The sequence below is a fragment of the Anguilla anguilla genome, chromosome 16, assembly GCF_013347855.1.
Source record: "Anguilla anguilla isolate fAngAng1 chromosome 16, fAngAng1.pri, whole genome shotgun sequence".
Taxonomy (NCBI): domain Eukaryota; kingdom Metazoa; phylum Chordata; class Actinopteri; order Anguilliformes; family Anguillidae; genus Anguilla; species Anguilla anguilla.
Genome location: NC_049216.1, coordinates 25,079,784 through 25,102,457, shown reverse-complemented (window position 1 = coordinate 25,102,457; position 22,674 = coordinate 25,079,784). Strand labels below are relative to the sequence as shown.

The window sequence follows — 22,674 nt, the reverse complement described above, 5'->3', positions numbered from 1 at the left end:
TTGTCTGTGCAGAATTTACCTTTTGCAGTTTTCCATTTTTGTCCTCTCTCGTACTTATGGAACTCAACCAGAATAATCTCTTGTAGTTCACTTTGTTAATCTTTTATGAATTTAAAAGCATAAAATCACACCCAAATCTCCTTTTACTAAGCTAGAAGAGATTAAGCATCTCAAATCCTACCTCATTACTTTTATCATTCATGTCAGGAACCAATGAAGTTGCCCTTCTTTGAACCTTTTCCAGAAACACTATCTTTCTTGTTGTACAGTCAGAACTCCACACAATACTACAATTGTGGTCGGACAAAGGTATTGTATAAGTATAACTTCCTTGGATTTATACTCCATACTTTTGTCTATATATCCCAGCATCCTGTTGGCCCTTGTTCCCCCCAAAACATAGTCCTACCTTGTGTTTTTATTACCCATTTGTAGTACTTTACATTTAGCTATATCGAATTTCATTTGCCAGGGCTCCATGAATTTCTGAACTCTGTTTAAATCTTCTTGAATTACTTAAGTAGATTCCAAACTGTTAGCTTAACCTCTGAGTTTTGTATGATCTGCAAATTTAACAAATGTGCTTTCAATGTTTCTGTCAAGGTCATTTATGTAAATAAGAATGAGCAGTGGTCCCAGCACCAATCCTTGTGGGACTCCACTTCCCAGAGTATCCTGTTCAGATAAGATCGGTCCTACTACTCTTTGCATTCTACCCTGCAGCCAGTTACAAACCCACTGTGAAATAAGTCTTGTAATTCCTATGGTCTTCATTTTGAATGGATGAATGAATTAATTAAACATTGTATTTATATAGCACTTTTCCGGATGCTCAAAGTGTTTTACAGTGATCAGGGGAAACTCACCTCAGCCACCACCAATGTGTAGCACCCACCTTGGGTGATGCACTGCAGCCATTTTGTGCAGGTATGCTCACCACACATCAGCCAAGGTGGAGAGGGAAAGAGCAATTTTCCAGCCAATTAAATCAGGGGATCTATAGGTGGTTGAGAGAGCCAGGTTGGGAATTCTAGTCTGGACACTGGGGAACTCCCCATTTTGATAACGAGCCTACTGTATCAAATGCTTATTGGAAATCTAAATATATAATACCATGAACCTTGCTACAATCAAAACACTTGGTAGTTTCCTCAGAAAATACCAAAGATTTGTCAGGTATAACCTTGCTTGCAAAACCATGTTGGCTATCCCTTAGAATGTTTGAAACTTTATCAGTTTTCACTGGAACACATTTTTCAATAATTTATTTCACCATGGTTGTTGAATTAACATGATTTCCCATCCATCTGAATGAAAAAAGGCACATACAATTTTTTGCACTGCTTTCACTTTTTAAACTTTAATTGAATTGATAATATTTCCATTGTTCTTCATCAATTTTAATTGAAATATCAGATATTTAAGAGAACTCCAAGGGCTAGAATTAGAGTTAGACGAGGGTTACAGTTAGGGTCAGGTTTATGGTTATGAGTAATCTCAATGTTACTAAAGAAAGGTAATGACATTTCAATGAATATCAAAACATGCCACAGAGATGCACAACCACTTTATTTCAAGCCTCAAACAATTTATTTTTTGTAATTTTACAGCTTTTTTTTTTTTTTTTTACATTTGTGTTTATGTACCCATAATGAAGAGATTTCCAAAATTAAGTATGCAAAGCAGATGCATACAGCATAACTTTACTCCACTACCATCACATCCTGGTACCATTTTAAGTTTGCACATCTGCTCTCCAGGATCATGTTTCCAACAGTTCATTCGTGTGAATTGAGTGAGTTGCAGCAATTTCACTGTAGTTCTGTTGCTCACTCTCGTATTTGGTTTCCTTTGAGTGGCACAGAGCCAATACTGTGGGCTCAACATGTCCATATATAAGACAGGCAGGCAGCACTCCGCACTGCTGCAGTACTCCATGCACAGACACTAAACGGGGTAAGACCACACTCTATGCTTCATACTCCACTATGCTGCTATTCTTTCTCAATTTACTCTCTCCCCCTCTATCACTCCCTCACACTGTATGATTGCGACTTTTGAAACAATACTTTTTTTGTGTTGTAATTGCAGTTCCTGCACTATATTGCACCTTATTTCAACCCATTTCCAATTAACAAGAATACATTTACTGTTAAAAATAGGATTTTAACAGTAAATGTATTTTCCAATGTTAGATGCCTGACATTATTGCTTAATATTATGGGATAATATATTTTTTCTTTGGTTTTCCAGCTTATGATTTTACACGTGCGGGGGTTACAGACATTACAGACATCATATTCCAGACCTAGCTTGTGAATAGTGTTTTGTAAAATAAACAGTGCTTGGGATTTTGCCTGATGTTTGGTTATTTCCTTTGTTATGCTGAAAGGTGTGTTATAGAAGTGGTTGTACATTGACTTCAGTGAATCAGTAGCATAAATTTGAGTGTGTACAAGAGGAATTGCCGTAACTGTGCCGTAACTGTATTTTGGGGTAGTTGCATAAAGATTTTAGTTTCCTCTGGGAAGTTCCATAATGTCTCCCACAGATGTGTGGGATGTGGGGAATTCTGTGTACATCTGGAATATTCTTTCCATTACATTTGTTTGAACTTCCTTTCAGGCAGTATACCCTGTGAGGTGAGGAAAATTTGTAATATACTGCACATGATACGACCAGTGAATCTTTTAGCTTTGTTTTAGTTTATTAGAGATTTACCCCCTACCCTCAGCATTTAAAAAGTTAATTTCCACCTGGTTTGTACTCTTAAATAAAGCCTTACAACTTTGTGGCAACACACAGCAGGGAGATTATGGAATTATTTGAAGGCATACATGTACCATCAAGACTATGTGTGGCTCTTTTTATTTTACTGCCATGTATTGCCCTAAGTGGGAACGAGTTGCATTATTGGCCAGAAAGGAATCAGCTGCAGGCACTCAAATTAGCGGTGTTTGTAGCCCAATTGTCTTCCCTTTATCCCTATTCCGCGAGCACCCACACCATTGGGAAGGGGGGGGGAGGGACTACAAAAGAGTGTGTGTGCATCCAGTCAGAAGCAAAGACATGCTAACTAAAAGGGTTGATAAAAATCTATATTCTGTAAATCTAAATCCAGAAGCCTACTAAAAAATGTATAACATGAAGACAAATTTTGTTAATCTCAAATGTTCTTTTAACCCCTGGATAACTCAAATTGAAAGAACATTTTAATTAGATCAAGGTATGAAAATTATGGATTACCTTTTTGAGAAAAATATATAAAAGAAAAACAGCTGCATTGGTGAAATCTGTGACAAGAAATTGAATCCACAACATTTTCATTTTTGTTTCACAGGAAATCTGCTGGATTATAACTTTTTAATTTTAATTGGTTGCTGTGTGAAGATCATCGTGAGATCAGTGGTGATAGCTGAGTAGAAGGATGAGTCTATCAGTGAGGTTACTCCTTCTCATCCTGGGAGCCATATCATGCATCCAAGCTCAAGGTCTGTCTGTGCCCAGTTTGCCACACATCTTCTCTCTTCACTCTCCATGCAAACCCTCAGCTGTGCACTTCCTTAAATCAAGTTTATCTGCAAATAATTAAAATGAAACTGAAGGTATCCATGCAGTAGATTATGGATATGTAGTTTCGAACTGACATCCTCAATTATTTATCTTTATCACATTCAAAAAAATAATATTCAAAAATAATAAAATATATAATCAAAAACTGTATAGGCAAAGACAAAATAAAATAGAAATGATAAACAACAAAGAGAAACACAAAACAAAAACAATATCTACACTGGTTTAGTCACTGGTTACTGGTTATGATCTCAAAAGTGTCATTCCTCTTTTACTAAAAGTTTAAAATGGATAAATTTGACCCAAACTGAACGCAAGGGTTGAGAAAGGAAAAACTTTTACTTTTAAAATGACTATTGCACACTGTTTTCTGTGATGCAAAGCACAGGTGAAATGTTCCAAATAGTTAAGTTCAATTGTGTGTCATCAGGGCAGGCTTGGAGCACAAAATTTCTCCTCAAATTTCACACTACATCAAAAAAGCCATAAAGTTAATGTTAATGTTAAACAAAATTCCAGCAAAATACTTGAATCTGGTGTGATGTGAATGCTGTTTTACTGTGAAGCTCTTGGAGTTTTCATTTCATTTCGCATTTATTTAAATAATACATGCTTAAAGACCTTCAAATAAAAATGAGTGCTATTTCCCAAAAGCTTGCAGTATTATGTGTAGAAGCACTATTTATGGTGGTATTTTCACTCCCTGTGTGTAGATGGCTTTGAATGGAGTACCTGGTTCAATGTGGACCACCCTGGAGGACAGGGGGACTACGAGCAGCTGGATGCGATCCGTTTTTACTTCCCTGAACGCATCTGCGACAGGCCCAAGGCCCTGGAGGCTCGCACCACCGACTGGATTCCTGCTCGTAGTACGGGGGAGAGGGTCCACGCCGACCCAGCACTGGGCTTCTGGTGCACCAACACTGAGCAGCCTGCAGGACACAACTGCTCCAACTATGCAGTCCGCTTCCTGTGTCCCAAAGGTCAGCCTATGAAGAGCAGCAAAAAGGGGTTCTGGAACCTCACCTGTATTTACAAAAACAAGAGGGTGGTGATAAAGCGTGTTATTCTACTACTGTCAAGCCTTCAAGTACATAAATGGTATCACTTTAGCTTAATTCATGTTTGTTGTGATTTCAACGTATCATAAATAGTCCTAAAAGGAGTGAGCAAGTGTGGTGCTTTTTAACACAGGGCCAACATAAGTTCACAAAAGGAGTCCTTATGCTATTGAGAATCGAGCAATTGGCAGGAACTTGATCATGGAACATTCTATGATGCAAGCAATAGCCAGGTGTCTTGGCTACTTAAAACACTGGTGGCCAAAACCAAGCAAAGGCAGACTAATCTTAATAATCACCACCAGACAAAGCGAGTTTTAAATTTTATACACAGAGCAATTCTGAGTGGACATGCTTTTTTGTGTTTGCTCTTTAGGAGCCTCAGCTCAGGGTGGGTGGGGCCCCTGGTCAGAGTGGACTCCCTGCTCTGCCCAGTGTGGCCAGTTGGCTGTACAGGTGCGCTCCAGGAGCTGCAGTTTACTCACCCACCACAAGGAGCAGCAGTGCATAGGATCAACAATGGAAAGCAGAACATGCAAGGGGCTGCCCTGCCCAGGTACTGTTGATGTGTGGGCTCTTCTGCTGCACATTCCATACACACACTGCTATGTACACGGGTGCACAGAAAGTTAGTTACTGCAATATAAAGCAGCTGCAGCACTGATAGACGGTCTTTCTTTGATTATACATCCGTGCGTAAAAGTAATCAAGTGGCAATACCAACTGAATAACTGCCCCTGCATAATTACCAGAATGAGTATGCTATTAACCCACGGAGATAAATATGGAGTAGGCCTGTTGTCTGTTTTCCTTCTCTTGAATTCACAGTTCAGGGTGAGTGGGACCCTTGGTCAGAGTGGACTCCCTGCTCTGCCCAGTGTGACCAGGTGGCTCTACAGGTGCGCTCCAGGAAGTGCAGTTTATACTCCCAACAAAGGGGGCAGCAGTGCATCGGATCAGCAACAGAAAAGAAGACATGCAAGGGACCTCCCTGTCCAGGTGCTATTGATGTGTTTGAGCTTCCGCTCATTCCTTGCAAATACAGCCACATACATGCATCCATGCTTAGCAAATTTTAATATCAATAAGTTCACACTGGTTTAGGAACTAGACTTGTGACCAGAGATTTAGCAATTGGAATCTGAGTGGGACACTGCTTTAGCAAAGCACCCTTTAGCAAAGCATTCAGCCTATGCCACTTTGGAAAACAATTTCGCAGAGTAGACTGTGCAACGTGATAACAATATCAGGTGATTTTCCATGAATAAAGCTAATTTTCCAACGGGTCAATCAATAATAACAATAATACATTAATACGCAGTACATTTAGTCACATGATAAAAACCATTTGGTCATTCATTATGAGATCTTGGTAAATTGTGTTTCTTTGTGTAGGAAAGAGGCTGGGATGCCTGTAATGCTGCTAAATGCCTGTAACGTAATGTAATGTAATGTAATGGATGCTGCTGATCTGATGTTTCCTTGTTGGCGTCATGGTTCCAGTGTGTGTCCTGCAGTGTCCAATGGGCCAGGTGAACGCAGAGTGTGACGCCTGCATGTGCGAGGACCGTCTCTTACTGGGCTCGGTCCGAAGCGCCGGAGGGCTTCCTGCTCCTGGGGCCGCCCTCATCCTGTCTGGCCCCACCCCCAAACTCCTCACCCTCGCCGACCACAAGGGCCACTTTCGCATCCCTGGCCTCTGTCCTGATGGCAACACCACCCTGACCATCAAACTGAAGAAACACGCCCCCCTCACCGTGGCTCTTCCCCACAGCACCAAACACACCTCCGTCCTCCACGTGAGGCTCAACAGAGCAGGTGATGTCAGAGCTGGGAGCACAACATCAAGCTATGACATTTTTATCCTATCAGTTATAATGATAATATATGAGGCAACAGTATTTCAGATTCAGATATTATTTTTCTTTTGTCACTTAAATTATTTTATTTATGCAGATTGCCAATAATGTACAACTATTTTATATTAATTTATAGTAATAGCATCAGAACGCAATCCATTCAGAGATTGGTTGGCGCTCAGCTCACATGAACTCTCTTATATTTTGATACAGTGACGTAGCCAGGAATGAATTTTGGGGAGGGGATTCAAATTTCCAAATCAACATGGGGTGTAGGAGGTTCAGGTTATTTGAGATGAACTTCTACGTACCTCTGCTTGCATTACAGGCCTACATCTCAGCTTAGATGCCTTATTCTCCCCTCACAGAGAAACTGCATGTGCTGACAAACCCCGAGCACAAGGTTCGGAGAGAGGGGCAGGCGGCCGCCTTCTGCTGCAAAGTGGGAGGCACTCCGGAACCTGACCAGTACCAGTGGTAAGCCTAGGAGTATGGCAGCCTATGGAGGCTGACAATGCACATCTACATATTACGCAGTGTAATAATTACTGTACCCTAAGGTAAACACATTTAAATTTAAGGTTAAATATTGTATCTATGGTGTAAAAACAAGTGTTAATTGGTAATGGACAACTTAAAATCAACATGAAAGTCTAAGTTGCCTGAGAAAGGTTTCTCCATTGATTTTTACCTGTCTTTCTTCTCCCAGGTTTCACAACGGCAGCCTTTTGGACAGGAAGCATCTGAAATATGGAAGCACATTGGTGCTAAGGAACCTGGGCCAAGAACAGGCAGGGGAGTACTACTGCCGAGCAAGCGGTGAAGCTGGAGCCATCAAGTCTAAACCAGCTGTGCTAACGGTCATAGGTGAGCCCCTATAACTGCTATGCTCTCTTTTACCGGGACAGGATTCTTACATTATCCTACATTTCTACTCTGCTAGTCTTATAATGCTGTTTGAATAAAATAATATAATCATAATGAAAATCTAAAAGTCTAATCTAAATACCTGACACATATTGTTCTCCCTTCATGTTGGATAAGCACAGCATAATATTTTAGGCTGCTATCAGTTTTTGATATGATTGCACAAAGCCTTTTCATTTATGTTGGATGAACACAACATAATATCTTAGACTGCGATCAGACTTTGATATGATCGTACAAAGCAGTTTCATTTGTGTTATTCTGGTTCAATCTCTTTCCTCTAGGTCACAAGACTCCTTCATGCAACCCTAAACCTGAATCCCACCTGATCCGCCTGCCTAATGACTGCTACCAGAAAGCCAGCAGCTCTTTATACTATGATGTTGGGAAATGCCCCATGGGGGCATGTGCAGGACAGCTGGACAAGGGAATCCGCTGCCAGGACCCCATAGCATACTGCTGTGGGGTGGCAAAAATGGAGAAGAGGCAGATATCCTGCCAGGGTTATGAGCTGCCAACCATGGTGATCACGCAGTGCGGCTGCCAGAAGTGTGTGGAAACCAAGGCCACCGTTCGGGGACGGGCAGTGGCAGCAGACAATGGGGAACCCATGAGGTTCGGGCACATCTTCATGAATGGGGTGCGAATCGGCCGCACTGGATACAAGGGAACTTTCTCCATCCAGGTGCCTCCTGACACAGAGAGGCTGGTGTTGACCTTTGTGGATCAAATGCATAAGTTTGTGAACACCACCAAGGTCCTGCCCTTCAACAAGAAAGGGGGAGCTGTGTATCATGAGGTAAAACTGCTAAGGAAGAAGGCACCAGTGACTTTGCGTTCTTCAGAGACTAACACACTCCACCTGGGGGAGGTCGGGGACCAAGATCCGATCGCTGAGATTGAGATCCCACCCAATGCCTTCTACCGAGAGAACGGGGAGGAGTTTGTGGGTAACGTGAAAGCCAGCGTCACTTTTCTGGATCCAAGAGATGTTTCCACAGCAAATGCTGCCCAGAGTGACCTCAATTTCATCGGTGAAGAAGGCGACATGCTGCCTCTGAGGACCTACGGCATGTTCTCAGTGGACTTCCGAGATGAAGAGGCAGGCGAGCCTCTAAATGCGGGTGAGGTCAAGGTGCTCCTGGATTCAGCCCAGGTGAAAATGCCTGAGCACCTGAGCACCATGAAGCTGTGGTCCCTCAATCCAGAGACGGGCATTTGGGAGGAGGAGGGGGCTTTCAGGGCAGAGAAGAGGAGCAGGGGGAAGCGAGAAGAGAGGACCTTCCTCATTGGGAACATGGAGATCAGGGAGAGGAGGCTGTTCAATCTAGACGTCCCGGAGGACAGGAGATGCTACATGAAGGTGCGGGCCTTCCGTGGGGATCGCTTCATGTCCAGCGAGCAGGTGGAGGGAGTGGTCGTGAGCCTGATCAACATGGAGCCCTCAGCGGGATACTCCTCCAACCCCAGAGCCTGGGGCCGATTCGACAGCGTCATCACAGGCCCCAACGGCGCCTGTCTGCCTGCTTTCTGTGACGAAGAGAAGGCGGATGCTTACACGGCCTATGTTATGGCTAATCTGGGTGGAGAGGAGCTTGAGGCAGTTGCATCTTCCCCCCAGCTCAAACCTAGCAGCATTGGGGTCCCCCAACCCTACCTGAGCAAGTTCAACTACAGACGGACAGACCACGAAGACTCTAAAGTGAAAAAGACAGCCTTTCATGTAAATTTACCCAAACCCAGCTCTAACGTGGCTGAGGAGGGCAATGGCCCCTTATACTCGTTCGACAACCTGAAGGAGTGTGAGGAGGCCCCTTTCAGTGCAGGGCACTTCCGTTTCTACAGGGTGGAAGGAGATCGGTACGACTACAACACGGTGCCTTTCAATGAAGATGACCCCATGAGCTGGACAGAGCACTACCTGAGCTGGTGGCCTAAGCCCATGGAATACAGGGCCTGCTACATAAAGGTCAAGATCAAAGGCCCGCATGAGATAAACGTGCGCTCAAGCAACATGGGAGGCACCCACCCAAAAACTGTGGGCCAACTGTATGGCATCCGTGATACCCGGAGTATCCGTGACATGGACCAGCCTAGCATATCAACAGTGTGCTTAGAGTTCAAGTGTGGCGGGATGCTCTATGATCAGGACCGTGTCGACCGCACTTTGGTAAAAGTGATTCCCCAGGGCAGCTGCAAGCGTGACAGTGTGGGGGCTATGCTGCAGGAGTACCTGGTCAACCACCTGCCCCTGGCCGTCAACAACGACACCAGTGAATTCACCATGCTGGCACCACTTGACCCTCTGGGCCACAACTATGGCATCTACACCGTTACCGACCAGGACCCCCGCACAGCTAAGGAGATTGCATTGGGGCGCTGCTTTGACGGCACGTCTGACGGAACCTCACGGGTCATGAAGAGCAACGACGGAGTGGCACTTACCTTTACCTGTGCCGATCGAGAGGCAACCCGACAGAGCATCTTCCAGACACTGCAGAACTCCCCGGGACAGTCTCTGGTCAGCGCCGTGAAGGAGGCCAAGCGCAACAGGAGGCAGAGGGGTGGCACAGCCGCCGTCCGCAGCAGCAGGGGACGCAGTTCGCGAAACCCTCTCCCCAAGCGCAGCTGAGCTGTGGACTCAATCCCCTGCTTAAACACAGGTTAAGCACCCAAGCGAACTGCTCTCAAACCAACCCTTTAGGGCCAAGCCGAGCAGCACCACTCACACTAACAGGAAACACAATACAGAAATACAGTCAGTATGGAAAGTATTCAGTGCAATTTTGGTGGAGAGTAAGCCAAGATGTTTTTACACAGAACGGTGAAAGGTTATGCTTTATTCCTTCCATTGTGTACTTTGAAAGATATCTGCTGCAATGATTTTCATGGTTTTTTTTTTCTTCTACTTTTTTATATGTTGCATTTTACAATCATTTAAAATACAAAATGACATTAGATCTTTTAAAAATAGATAACAATGGTAATACTCAAATAAAGAGTTCTGAATTGGAGCCCGTTATTTATTTTATCCTAAGAACAAACCAAAATCAATTAGGACGTTTTGGCATGAACACATATAGTAAATTAGACAATTTAAAACACAGCCTACTGCAACAGGTAATTATTTTTGGTACTGTCATTGTATACAGTTAACCTAACCTTTTGATTCCAACTCACAAAAGCTCATCTTGGAATCCCATGTGCAGGACAATTGCATTTCCATCATCCCAAAGTTAAACCAAACTTATTTTGTGAGTCATTTCAATTGTGGTGATTTTTTTTTTAACCATCCGTATATTTTAAAAAAAACAAGATCATAGATACGGTGTTGTTTTTACATGGAATGAATTTCCATTATTTTGGAACATTGTTTTAGCGCAACAAAATGTAAAATGCAAATGCCTTGCATGCACAAAATTGTGTAGGTATTTTAGCATCTGAATAGCACAGTACACAAATGCTTTTGAACAGTGATTTTATTAGATGCTTATAAAACACTGCAGATGCTGTCATCATATGCACTTTCCAATGTCAGATTTTCTAATACATCCATAAAGCAGCCTTTGCCAAATGATACAGAAACAGGAAAATCTACCATTTCCCTTCATATCAGGCAATTCTTACATACAAACACACTGGGGGTATTTAATAAGTATCCAAGTTCCTCAGCTCGCTCATTAAAAGCTGGTGGAAAGCCATGTTGATGAGACAACTATGAGAAGACTAATCCCACCGCATGTACTTGCATTAGTAGTAAACATGAGTACAAACTAAATCCATTTTAAACTCAATAATATTGAAATATTTTCCAAATTCACCAGGAAACCCCTATCCCAGTAACTGACAGAGGAACTGGGCATTTTCCAAAGAATGGCAACATGACACTTCAGCCACATTTTTCAGAATGGTACATTTGTATGTCATTCCATTGCCTTGTACTTAGTCGGTTAGCTTGGGGGAAAAACCTTCCAAAGTAACATATCAAATATAAGCAATAGGGTTGCATTTGACAGCAAAAGTTACTGGAGAGATCAAAATACACTTTTTTGCAGAAACTATGCCATCCACAAGAACAGCCAAAATATCCATTAGATAAATGTAGATGTATTCCAAATTAACTTATTTGCATAGAACATCAAATTTATTCCCATGAAACTGCAGTTGTCAAACAGTAATACTATTCGGCCACTTTGTCACAGGCCACATTTTTTTTTCTGAAAAGTCTCAGTCTAACCATCAACCACTCTTCAGCATACCCAACTATTTTGGGCATTGCATTTCTTACTTCAATAGTCTTTCTTAAAATAGAAATTTGAAGTAAGAGATTTGGTCACTTTAATATGTTTGTTCATTTTAAATGAGGATGGACAGAAGTACTTGGGCAGTTCAATTTTTTGGACCAAGAGGGGAAAAAAACACATGTAGGCAATGTTCTTGGGTAAAGTCTTTCTGAACTTGAAGAATGAGTACAATAAATGGATAACATCTTTCAGTCTTTCCGGGATGGTAGTGGACGGTATGCAGAGGTGGTGCTGCGTGTTGGGTGGAGGGAAAGGGAAATGGAGTAGAGGTGGTCCAAGAGTAGCCGTCGTCACATAAAGTCCTCATAGTCTTGGACATAACCCCCATCAAACTCTCCGTAGTCTGCCAGGTCATCTTTCATTTTTGCTTTTAGACCACCACCTGGAACCACACCCTTCTTCTTCTTCTTTGCTTTGTTCTGCTAAAGAGTCGTGGGAAAATAAATAACCAAGCAGCAACTCCTACTAATCCCCAAGAAACATCCATTCCAATTACAAATATAAATCACACAAATATTAGTTAAGAATATGTTCGTTAACTTGAATTACCCACATGCAAATGATCCATATCATATAATCCATATCTCGGACAGTGTGATCAGGGTCTGAAAATGTTTTGTTACGTACCAATGAAGCATTTCATTTACTTCATAACTGCAACACACACCCCACAAAATTGTCCATAAACAGCTTACCTTTTCTTGCTTCTGTTTTTCACTAAGTAGAACTGTCAATGAATTGTTGATTTTCTTTAAGTCCTCCACTTCCACTGCGCAAGATGAGCATTAAAAATACTTAAACTTAAGACATGCAAATAAACAGCAGAGTTCAAAAGGCCTAGAATGTGCCGTTTAATTACACTTGCACATGACAAATGCAGACATCTTAAAAGGACAGAGTGCTGAACTAAACTGAAGCATTTATTTACTGTTTAGTACTGATCTATCGATATCTATCTTGATTATTTTATTTTTTTTAATCTGCCACATTTCTGCACTGAGATTAATAAGCAAAACAGACTCACATGAAATGCAGAGATCCCGAAACAAAGACTCCAAGAAACTGGAGTAATGCACAGACTTTTCATATGGAGATATTTTCTCTTTAAGTAACTTCTCAAATTCTGTGAAGTCATCTTTAGAGGAGGGGCTCATGGCATCAATTCCTGTCACGTTATTACTAATGCCTACAAAACAAAGACAATGAATCAATTTAAAAGTAAAACTATAAAGTGATCAAATAATCTAAAAACGTGGTAAGACATCTATATCGACCGTTACCATTATGACAACATTAATTTAACTGAATGCACTTTAAGTCACCGTTTTACTTAGTCGAACACTCACTGTTGATGCAGAGAAATTCAGACGCAGGTTAATTTAAAGGCTTGTTTCAACAGGAATTTTGACCTGAAGTTCCCCCAAAATCACTTGTGAATTTAAACATTTACACAACACCACTGGATAGCCATCTCGTGCCAGAATGTTTTTTTTAGCTACTAGTCCTTCTAAACTACAGTTCAAATCAAAACACCCCCCCACCCCCCAGGAGCTTTTACCAAAGGCATCTTTCGCCAACTCCAGATCTGCCTCCTCCTGCAGCTGCTGCACTCTCAGCTTTTCTGCCAACTCTTCTTCTGGTGTGAGATCGCTCTTCTCTGGCGACTCATCTAACTAATAGGACCAAAGAAAACAAGCACAGGGAAGGAGATTAAGATCCTAATTCATTTATATTCTGTCACTATTGTTATGAGCCTGGAATTCTGAAGCTGCACATTACTGAGTGCCCTATGACAAAACTGTTAGATCATAAATACAGAGCATTATATTGGTATTGTATGAAATGACATCCTGTGTGAAATAATTTCTTAAGGATGGAAATCAGAGGGCTGCACAGTGGTGCAATGGGCAGCACCTTTCTGTGTGGAGTTTGCATGTTCTCCCTGTGTCTGCATGGGTTTTCTCAAGTTACTCCGGTTTCGCACCACAGTCCAAAGACGTACAGGCAGGCTAATTGGAGACTCTAAATTGCCTATTGGTAGGAGTGTGCGAGTGAATGTGGAATGAATGGTGTGTGTGTCCTGCGACAGATTGGAGACGTGTCCAGGGTGTATTCCTGCCTCTCGGTCAATGCATGCTAGGATAGGAATAAGCGGGTATAGATAGTGGATGAATGGATGGATGGATGGATGAAAAGGACTCCCACCCTCTTTTTCAGCTCCTCTTGTTTTTTCCTTTGAAGGATTTCTTTCTCTTTGATTTTTTCACTTAATTTTTTCTTATCTGAAACTTTTACATCTGGGGGGAAAAAAAAACATGTAATGCTTCTCAATAGCTTAAACAAGGCATCTTTAGAAATAATGTAGATTCTTCACATTTATAAGTCTGTACACATAATAATTTCATTTTCACACCTGCTTTCTTCACTTCAACCTTTTCTTCCTCCTCGTCATCCTCATCATCCCAGTTATCCTGAAAAAAAATCAGAGCAGTGTAGGTTATTCATCAGATCGGGAAAAAAAACACCCAATGAAAAACAATCCATGGGCTGTACAGAGCATTGCACCCCAAGGAAATTTAATAACTCAATAACACCCGTCAATGTACACATTATTTTAAGAATATGAAAAAGTACATCAGAAATGTGAAGTCACGTGTTGGGGCACGCAATAGATAACGATACCATTCATTACACTTAAGTTCACAGACTGTCTCTCACAACAGTTCATAGATCTGAACAATATTGTGCCCATTTTATAATTTCATATAATGTTTGTCATCTTGGGAGCACTACTCAGATGTTGTATACCTAGAAACAATATGGTGCAATGCTAGAGGTAAATGACACTACTCATTTGTAGCCTGGCCGAAGACTTGCACAGCTTTCAATTTTCCGATTAACGACCACTTCGTTTCAAAAGAAAAGCAGAATGCAAAAAAGCATTATGTAATAAAATATGCACATTTTATTAATTATTTTTCCAAGACTTCTGGACCAAAACACCCATTGTTTCAGTAACTGCAGCACATAATGACAAAAAAACATGACAAAAAATGGACCGATGAGGTTTTCTTTGGCAGTGAAATCACCTAGGTTTTCTACATTTAATTGAATGGGCAGCAAGGGCCTTTGCCCACAAGCATGCGCAGTAGAGGCTGTTTCCCGTTACGTCCTAGGCTTCATCACCTGGTCCCTCCTACCCTCTACAGGTCCTATGTACACTCTATGGGGCTATCACCTATAATTGGGATGGCAGGTATTCCATCCCACCAAGTTCCGCCTTGGTTGGGCAGCATGCCCCATAGCTATACAGCACAGAGAGTCTGGCACTTTTCAGGGTATCCTACCGAAATAACCACAATGACAACAGACTCTCAGCCCTTAAAAACATTTATTTATCTACCTTTTGACCTCATGTCAATAGACAGAATTCACAAACAACGTCACATGTCCACAATAAAGCTTATATACTAAGGGCATTTTGTGTTTTTTCCTCCTTCTTCTTCCTGTCAATTACTTCATCACAAATGCTCCAGGCCATCAAATAATGTTTCCTCATTGGACGTTTAGCTACATCACCCAATAGAAACATAGGATATACATATGTGTTATGCATTACTATTATCACTTGTAACAAACACAGTACAAAAATTAATTATATCAGAAGAAAAACACCTTTTCAACATACAAGTTTGCCAAGTTACTCACACAAGAGCCAATACTGTTTCTTGTAACTTTGCCAAACTTTGATATCGATACTTTTAATGACAGGCCTACATTTCAAGTTTGAATTAATGGCTTATAGACAGCGCTTTGTCTGTGTGAGTAACTTGGCATTTTTGTAGGTTTTGGAAGTGTTTCTCTTCCCTTTTTAAAAACCTGAGTCCACAAGATAAGTAGGAACCCTTACTTACTGAACAAGAGCAGAAAAAATAACAAAGGGCCTCAAAACAGACCAATTACACCAGACAAGAGGACGGTCTAAATTATATGCGCAGCATTCAACATGTTATTTCCCTCAAAGTTTTGAGGCAAATAATAGAAATACTCCAAAGTAACACTGAAAATGTACTGCTGTAATTAACCCTAATAATACACCCCTAAGTAACTTATTCATTTGGCAGTGTTTCTTATCTAGAGATTTTCAGGACTCGTGCTGACAGGCTACATAATGCCAAGGCCATATGAAGACAGCGATCCACAAACTATTGTCGACCGTACTAGCCTAGATATGTAACGTAACAATACAATGCTACCGGTGTTTACAATCAATTTTTATTATGCCTAGCCAAACAGTCAAACGCGAGGCAGCTATACAACGTTAGTTTGTAACCCACTCCAGTAAACATTATTTAAGACTAGCCAGGCCCATAGCCAAACGGAGGATGTTGAAAATACGCATGTACTCAAACCGTTAGCCATCTAAACAAGGCTACTACAAAGTCGAAAGCAATTTTCCAGAGAGGTTAGTTAGCCATAAAACGAAATAATCAAACAGCTTCTTCATTCTTCATCTTCAAATCACCGATTAGTTACATTATAACCACATAGTCACGAGTGAGCTTGCCATAATAACGTGACAACAATGAATACGGTGGATACAATACTTAGCTAGCTCGCATTAGGCAACTAACGGTGGCTACATGTAGCATTTATCAGACAAACTAGCTACCCAGTGCAGAATTATTAGGCTATTAGCAATTGTCGCTGCCAATGTCAGATAGAAAACTGTGATACTAGAGGAATCTTTAATAAAATAAAAACACCAAGACAGATACCGTTAGCTTAGCTTATTCGAAATTAGCAAACTAGTATGTGCTAAAATGTGGCGTCGGGGATAGGATTAGCTTGCTAACCAGCTAATGTTAGCAAGGTACGTTTCCGTTTCGTGGTCTGAGGATAGATAGAGCTAGACAGCTAGATAGCTTGACTAACAATGTCGTAACGTAAGCTGGAACAGGGAAAAAAAACATTAACTTGTCTGTTTTTCATCAAAGCTATCGCGACTTTGCTAACAAATCTTGCAACGGACGGGGAAAACCGTTTCTCACATGGCAAGTCAACTGAATTTCTCACTGACCCCATTTGCTTCTTACCGGCATTACGCCAAAACTAAACGCTAGCCTAGCTGAGCCAATTTAATTGCCTGGCTACTATGACTGTTGAGCGACTGGGTTCACAAAACCAAGTTGTCCCACAACTTATGTCAACAACGTAAAATTCAGAAGTTCAGTAACTTAGAACTACATAGCTAATCGAAATGCACACAGCTAGCTAACAAGTTAACCAGTGAAACACTGACATGGCCAACTTGTGGGTTCGCTATGTAGCAAGCTAACATTACTTAGCGGGTTAGGAATCACAATTACTTCTATGTAGCAATTAAGAATGGAAAGCATTTTAAGCGTAGAACAATATTTTAGACTAAACTGGATTTTGATCTCAAATGGCCAGTCGCAGTGTTGTTGTGGTTCCCAGGAGAGCCTACAGCTAGCATAGCTAGCTTGCCATGTTACCTTCACATCTTCCTCCTCGTCTTCGCCTTCCCATTTGTCCTGCACTGCCGCCTTTTTGAGGCCCTCGTCCGGCTCAAAGCTGTCGGCGTCTATGAAAAAGTAGCTCACAAAATTAGACTACCAAAACAACTAAACCATTGTCGTTCCTCTTTTCATGCTTTCTTCAACATCAGATCAGGAACTAGTATTTGAATTCTCACCCCACGAATCGGCGTCCCCCATCTTGGCTGTGTGTGTGTCTGAATCTAGGCAGAACGAAAGCGCGGTTGCGCCATAGCGTTAATGATAGGACACCGGAAGACTCCAGACTTGGTTATCGTGATCGCACTGTCATTTGTTCTGTGCCTCCCTCAGAGGAAGTAGTGGAGAGAGAATATTAACACGACCTTATGTCCAAATATTAGATATTGTATTAAGAGCAACTCTCATGCCCTCAGAGAATGATGTTCGTATAATTATAAAACTGTGCCAATACCCTTCCTATTGGCATTAGTCACACACATGACCATAAAATACCCATTATCAAACCAACATCAGCAAAATGTCTGCTAGGTTTGCTAGAAGTAACATTACCAGGACCACTCTGAACACAAGCAATTCATTTTTTGTAAGGGAATTAACCATTTTGCTGTGCATGCATGTGTTTGGTGTAATGAAAATGCTAAAATGAATACAGAATACTGGTCATGAGTATTCAGCCACATGTTGCATGTAGTTGCAGCTGAATAACTATTGCGACTGCAAGATGCCTTCAGGCATGTCAAAATAAGTCTAATAGCACATTAACCTGCAGCTGCTTACAATTAACATAACAATGAGCCATGTTGGAAGGTCATAAATCCTAATTCTGTGCAACTTCATTGCCATTCAGGTAATAACATGCCTTGACCAGTCACAGGACCCTTGCACAATTTCACACCAGTGCAGGTTTGGCATGCCCAGGGATGTCAAAAACAGCAACACAATTCTGTTTGAGTACATGCACAAGACATGAATGACATTTTAGAGACATGACAAAAACTGAGGCAGGATTTCAGTTTAGACTCTTTACTCAAATTTGAAAGACAACCAGTCAAACATTGGGGAGGCACTCAGTCCCCTGCATTGTGTTCAGACTTGGAGCTGGTTGTTGGGGGGTAGTGGTTTCCCCAAATGGTGCCCCACAGTAGGGCCAAACTGCTCTGCTGCCCACTTCTCCTTCTCAGACTCCTTCAGTTGGAACCCTGCTCCCCCATCAAAGCAGTCTGAGGGAGTAAAGGCGAGGGGTTTCTCCTCCAGCAGTCCCTCCAGGCGCTTCCGCCACACTTCCAGCAAGGCCTTCCTGTCCTCAGCAGTGGCATGCTTCGGGGCCCAAAAGATCTGAGGAGCCAGAACCTGGAATCCACAGTAGTGTAGGATGCCATTCTACAAGTGGAGGGAAGAGGGGGGGGGGGGGAAATCAATTATTCAAAGGACTGCATTCAAGTCAGTAGTATATTCATTTGAGTAGGATGCTATCTTGTCATTTCTCTCTCTCCCCATCCCCCCCCCCCCCTCCCCAGAATGAAAACCAGAAGTACTGGCCTTGAGGGCCAGATTTGAGTATTTCCGTATTAAATCATTCACTCAACGAACACATGACCATTAAGCTGAAACTACAATCACACTTGTGGGCACCATACTGCATTTACTTCCATTATGGCATGTCCATCTTGTCACTTCCTGTACTATCCTTGGCAAAGACTCACTGTGAGGGACAGATGCTTGCTTCAATAAATCTTTACCTGGATAGGCCACAGTGTGACATTCATGTCTCCATGGATTCCACTGGAATTGAACATTGACTCATGCGAGCCTGTGGTGAAAGACAGTATGGCTTTCTTATCCTGGGGAGACAGGACACCGGTCATTTCAGCTGCACAGTTCCACAAATCCCATTGCTGAAGCCAATTGACCAATTGACCAAGAACTAGCAATTGAAAGTTTGGTACAGAATCCTATGCCAATGCCGCCACGCAGGCCCGGCGTCTGGAGGGGGGGGGGACAACAACCGAGAAGTTGTCCCCGGCCCAGCCCAGGGGGGGGGGGGGGCAGGAGAAAGTGATCCTCACTCAAATGTTGGCCATTGATTTGGGACGGGGCCCGTTGAAATAATTTTGTCTCGGGCCCAGGCATAATGCACGCCAGCCCTGCGGCCACGTACAGAACCAATAAAAATTCAGCTTCTGTATAAATGTTACTACACTCCAGGATGGTGAGAGCACTAGCAAGTTTTGTTTCTTTACCATATCGGACAGCCATACTGAATCCAGCAATCAAAACTGGAGACCATAAAAATGTAGATTAGCCCACAGGATCAACTGTACTTTTAAAAGTTTAAACAGGTAGAGGGGAACCACTCTGGACTTGCCTTGAAGAAGCCATTGCTGTATATTTCCTCAGTCGTGAAGGCAAAGCCAGGTGTAAACACTCGATCAATCCAACCTTTGAGAATGGCTGGCAAACCAAACCAGTACATGGGAAACTGCCAGGACAGAATTGTAATAGAATTGGAATCCTATTTGAGCATCAATGAACATTCACATAAGCAATAGGGACATCAATTTAGAGGAATGAATGCAGGATAATGCAGCCTTCATGAAAGAACTGGCAATATTCATTAAACCATTACCTGTATCCAAATGAGAATAAGGAAGGTTACAAAGTACAAATGAAAGTTTCATGAATGCAGGGTCACCAACCTGGAATATGATAATGTTGGCCTCCTTCACCTTCTTGTGTTCCTCAATGATGTCAGTGCTGAGCTTGTTCTCCTTCAATGCCACCATAGCCTCATGACCATAGTGGAAGTCATCAGAATTCTGTGGTTCCCCTGGGAACACGAAACAGGAGTACAATCGCAATGAGCAATCATGTCAAGGTTAGGACCCCCAAACTAAGCTTTAGTAAACACTAACAAGGAACAAAATAATAAAATACAAGTCATTATAAGACAAAGGATCACTACTCATTACCAATGATATCCTCAGCAGTGGCAGGAGCTTTGAATTTCATGGAATAGAGATCAGACAGCACCACCTTGCAGCCCTGGACCTGAAGCACTTCAACTGCTGCATCCTTTGCTGCTGCATTGAATGAGTTTGCACTCTGGTGGGCATACACAATGAGCACATTCTTGTCTGCTGCAACAAACCAGACAAACAATATTAGGCAATTGGTTGTTGCTGATCTATGCATCAAATGGCTCAAACATTAATAAACAGTCAGTGGATGTGCGCAGTGAATGCGCTATAGATCTCTTAACCAGCTTGTTTCGCAATGTAATTCTAAAATACTCAAAACGTAAACCCAATTTTCTTGAAGTCACAGGTCACTAAGCATTAGCATACTTAAGGGAAGACAGCGCGTTAAGTATGTAGGTTTGAGATTTCCAAAATGAGGCAATAAATAGGCTGCATTTAGATACTTTATTACTGCTCATCGTCTTTTCTTCCACGTGAATACCCTCCAGAGAATATACTTTTAACTAAATTGGACTCACCCATTATGAAATTGCCCTAACCGACGTTTACTTGTAAAATAACACAATAAGAAGCAGTGGGACAAGTTTTATGCTGAGAGTTGACAGCTGGTTTATTAATTACCGACAGCCTCTTCCTGCTTGCATATATGCACCAGCTGTGAAACGTTAAATTAAAACCGTTAGGCAGACATCGAAAACAGATAATCATCATATTATAATTTCTCATAAAGTCTATAATCAAGTGAATATGTGTATTGTCTTGAAGTCTCTCATGTTGTTATGTCCTTTTTAATATTTTATGTGGACGGCATTCGTTCCGGCGACAGCTAATGGGGATCCAAAATCAACAATAAAACAATCGTATTAAAATTTCACATGAGGTGATGGTCAACTTGCGTTCTTGGGAACAGCCTAGTTCAAAGACTTTTCATGTTTGAAAGCCTGGCAGATCAGCCCTACGGCATTTGGTAGAATCGCACAATTAGAACGATGTCGAGCGATTACATTTAAATAGGCTATGGTTAGAACAATATTGTGTATTGCATTTTATACATTTTCATTTTGAGGGGAAAGAAGAGCCCACGTTAACCCAAAACGCACTGAACTGGGAAATTGATTTATATGGGAAATGAAGTGTTGAACAATTTGCTATAACCAAGAGACTGTTCACTTTGATATAGGCCTAGGCCTATTCTAAATATAGAAATATTCATCAGTCGAGATTCTCCCATCACGTCGGCATCACGTATCTTTATGCACCTGTCATTTGTGTATGGGGTTTATAAGAGAAGGTACAAACACGTAGACCTATTCGATTCAGGCTTATATTAGTATCGCAGAGGATGGGCAAATCCTGTCCTGGAGAACCGGTGTGCCTGCAGGTTTCTGGTTCCACCCCTGGCTAAATGAGCCAATTGGCTGTAGGCTTTGTATCAACACGGTTTCCCTTGTAGATTCGACCACAGCAAAATTCTAAATAGGTACACAAGAACAGTCTTCTCGAAATTCCATAACAGGACTAATTATGCAGATAGATCATATATACGAGTAGGCTGTTTAACCCATTATTTCCGCAAGATATCGCATCTTATTTAAACGTCTCGTGGCGACATCGTATTGTAAAGCAGTGGTTCTCAGACTCGGTCATGGGGGACCCCTGCGTATGCTGGTTTTCATTCCAACTTCAACAGAAATCCCAGAATTTTAAGAAGCTGTTAATTTTTCTTAATTAGGTGCTTTTCATGTTTTAGAGCTGGGGTTCCAGAAAGGGCCAGTGTGGGTGCACACACCTGATTCTACTAATCAATCACTAGGGTCATTGCTAAGCACCTTGACTAGTAGAATCAGGATCAGGTGTGTGCACCCACAGAGGTGAGACCTATTGTTTTTCAAGTCACAAGTAAGTTTCAAGTCTTGGCATTCAAGTCCAAGTGAAGTCATGAGTCATTGGTGTTAAAGTAAAAGTCAAGTGGCAAGTCATTTGTGATATTGTCGAGTCTGAAGTCATCAAATTTGTGACTTGAGTCAAAGTCATGTGACTCGAGTCCACATCTGTGTGCACCCACACTAGCCCTATCTGGATAAGACTGGGAATCCCAATTCTGGGATTGCTGTTGAGGTTGGAATGAAAACCAGCATACACAGGGGCCATTTCAGTTCTTTATGGAACCCTCTTTGGTAGGTGTGAAGTGTAAAAGCTCTGAGTGAACCATTTTGCTCGACAAAGAACCCTTGAACTAGATAGGGTTCCTCTATGGAGATACAAAGGAACCCTTTTGAAACCCTTGTTTGTGTACAGCATTCTGTATCTAAAAGGAAAAGGTTGAAGAAACCCTGCAGAGTACCTCAATGTACTTCTTGAAAGGCATAACTCGTACACAAGCTGCTCATTAAAAAAAAAAAGACAGCATGTCTGAAAAATAGATTTATCTG

At 41.8% G+C, this 22,674-nt stretch overlaps 3 protein-coding genes across 8 annotated transcripts; 1 reads left to right on the top strand and 2 right to left on the bottom strand.

Moving 5' to 3' along the window:
• Positions 1-1,935: 1,935 nt before the first annotated feature.
• On the top strand, positions 1,936-10,415 carry LOC118215504 (cartilage intermediate layer protein 1-like). Its single transcript, XM_035396378.1, has 9 exons — positions 1,936-1,956; positions 3,341-3,491; positions 4,287-4,556; positions 5,011-5,190; positions 5,463-5,633; positions 6,138-6,452; positions 6,862-6,970; positions 7,203-7,360; positions 7,705-10,415. Exons 2-9 carry the CDS (start codon positions 3,428-3,430, stop codon positions 10,050-10,052), a joined length of 3,615 nt encoding a protein of 1,204 aa, XP_035252269.1. The 5' UTR covers positions 1,936-1,956; positions 3,341-3,427; the 3' UTR covers positions 10,053-10,415.
• Positions 10,416-10,881: 466 nt separating this feature from the next.
• Positions 10,882-17,599, bottom strand: LOC118215507 (eukaryotic translation initiation factor 3 subunit J-A-like). 2 transcript variants are annotated; one of them, XM_035396384.1, is made up of 8 exons: positions 17,441-17,599; positions 17,241-17,329; positions 14,138-14,195; positions 13,930-14,021; positions 13,283-13,397; positions 12,749-12,910; positions 12,420-12,493; positions 10,882-12,146 (listed from the first exon to the last, which is right to left on the bottom strand). In XM_035396384.1, exons 1-8 carry the CDS (start codon positions 17,460-17,462, stop codon positions 12,015-12,017), a joined length of 744 nt encoding a protein of 247 aa, XP_035252275.1. In that variant the 5' UTR covers positions 17,463-17,599; the 3' UTR covers positions 10,882-12,014. The 2 variants fall into 2 exon arrangements, with proteins under 2 accessions (XP_035252275.1, XP_035252276.1); XM_035396385.1 differs by having other exon boundaries at positions 10,882-12,143.
• A 672-nt stretch (positions 17,600-18,271) lies between these two features.
• Positions 18,272-20,862, bottom strand: LOC118215505 (ribosyldihydronicotinamide dehydrogenase [quinone]-like). 5 transcript variants are annotated; one of them, XM_035396380.1, is made up of 6 exons: positions 20,761-20,862; positions 20,234-20,401; positions 19,961-20,091; positions 19,630-19,743; positions 19,004-19,105; positions 18,272-18,644 (listed from the first exon to the last, which is right to left on the bottom strand). In XM_035396380.1, the coding sequence occupies exons 1-6, from the start codon at positions 20,762-20,764 to the stop codon at positions 18,351-18,353; spliced, it is 813 nt and encodes a 270-aa protein (XP_035252271.1). In that variant the 5' UTR covers positions 20,765-20,862; the 3' UTR covers positions 18,272-18,350. The 5 variants fall into 5 exon arrangements, with proteins under 5 accessions (XP_035252271.1, XP_035252274.1, XP_035252272.1 ...); XM_035396383.1 differs by having other exon boundaries at positions 20,234-20,366; positions 20,761-20,857; XM_035396381.1 differs by having other exon boundaries at positions 20,234-20,398; positions 20,761-20,852.
• Between the last annotated feature and the right edge of the window lie 1,812 nt (positions 20,863-22,674).

Excerpts from the sequence above, each read along its gene's own strand:
- LOC118215504 (XM_035396378.1), top strand. The coding sequence starts at position 3,428 with ATGAGTCTATCAGTGAGGTTACTCCTTCTCATCCTGGGAGCCATATCA. Across the intron at positions 5,634-6,137 it reads CAAGGGACCTCCCTGTCCAG|TGTGTGTCCTGCAGTGTCCA; the intron begins GTGCTATTGATG and ends TCATGGTTCCAG. Across the intron at positions 7,361-7,704 it reads AGCTGTGCTAACGGTCATAG|GTCACAAGACTCCTTCATGC; the intron begins GTGAGCCCCTAT and ends TCTTTCCTCTAG.
- LOC118215507 (XM_035396384.1), bottom strand. The coding sequence starts at position 17,462 with ATGGGGGACGCCGATTCGTGGG. Across the intron at positions 17,330-17,440 it reads GGGGGACGCCGATTCGTGGG|ACGCCGACAGCTTTGAGCCG; the intron begins GTGAGAATTCAA and ends ACTTTTTCATAG. Across the intron at positions 13,398-13,929 it reads AAGAGGAGCTGAAAAAGAGG|TTAGATGAGTCGCCAGAGAA; the intron begins GTGGGAGTCCTT and ends TGGTCCTATTAG.
- LOC118215505 (XM_035396379.1), bottom strand. The coding sequence starts at position 20,456 with ATGCATAGATCAGCAACAACCAATTGCCTAATATTGTTTGTCTGGTTT. Across the intron at positions 20,092-20,233 it reads CACTGCTGAGGATATCATTG|GGGAACCACAGAATTCTGAT; the intron begins GTAATGAGTAGT and ends TCGTGTTCCCAG. Across the intron at positions 19,744-19,960 it reads CCAACATTATCATATTCCAG|TTTCCCATGTACTGGTTTGG; the intron begins GTTGGTGACCCT and ends CTGTCCTGGCAG.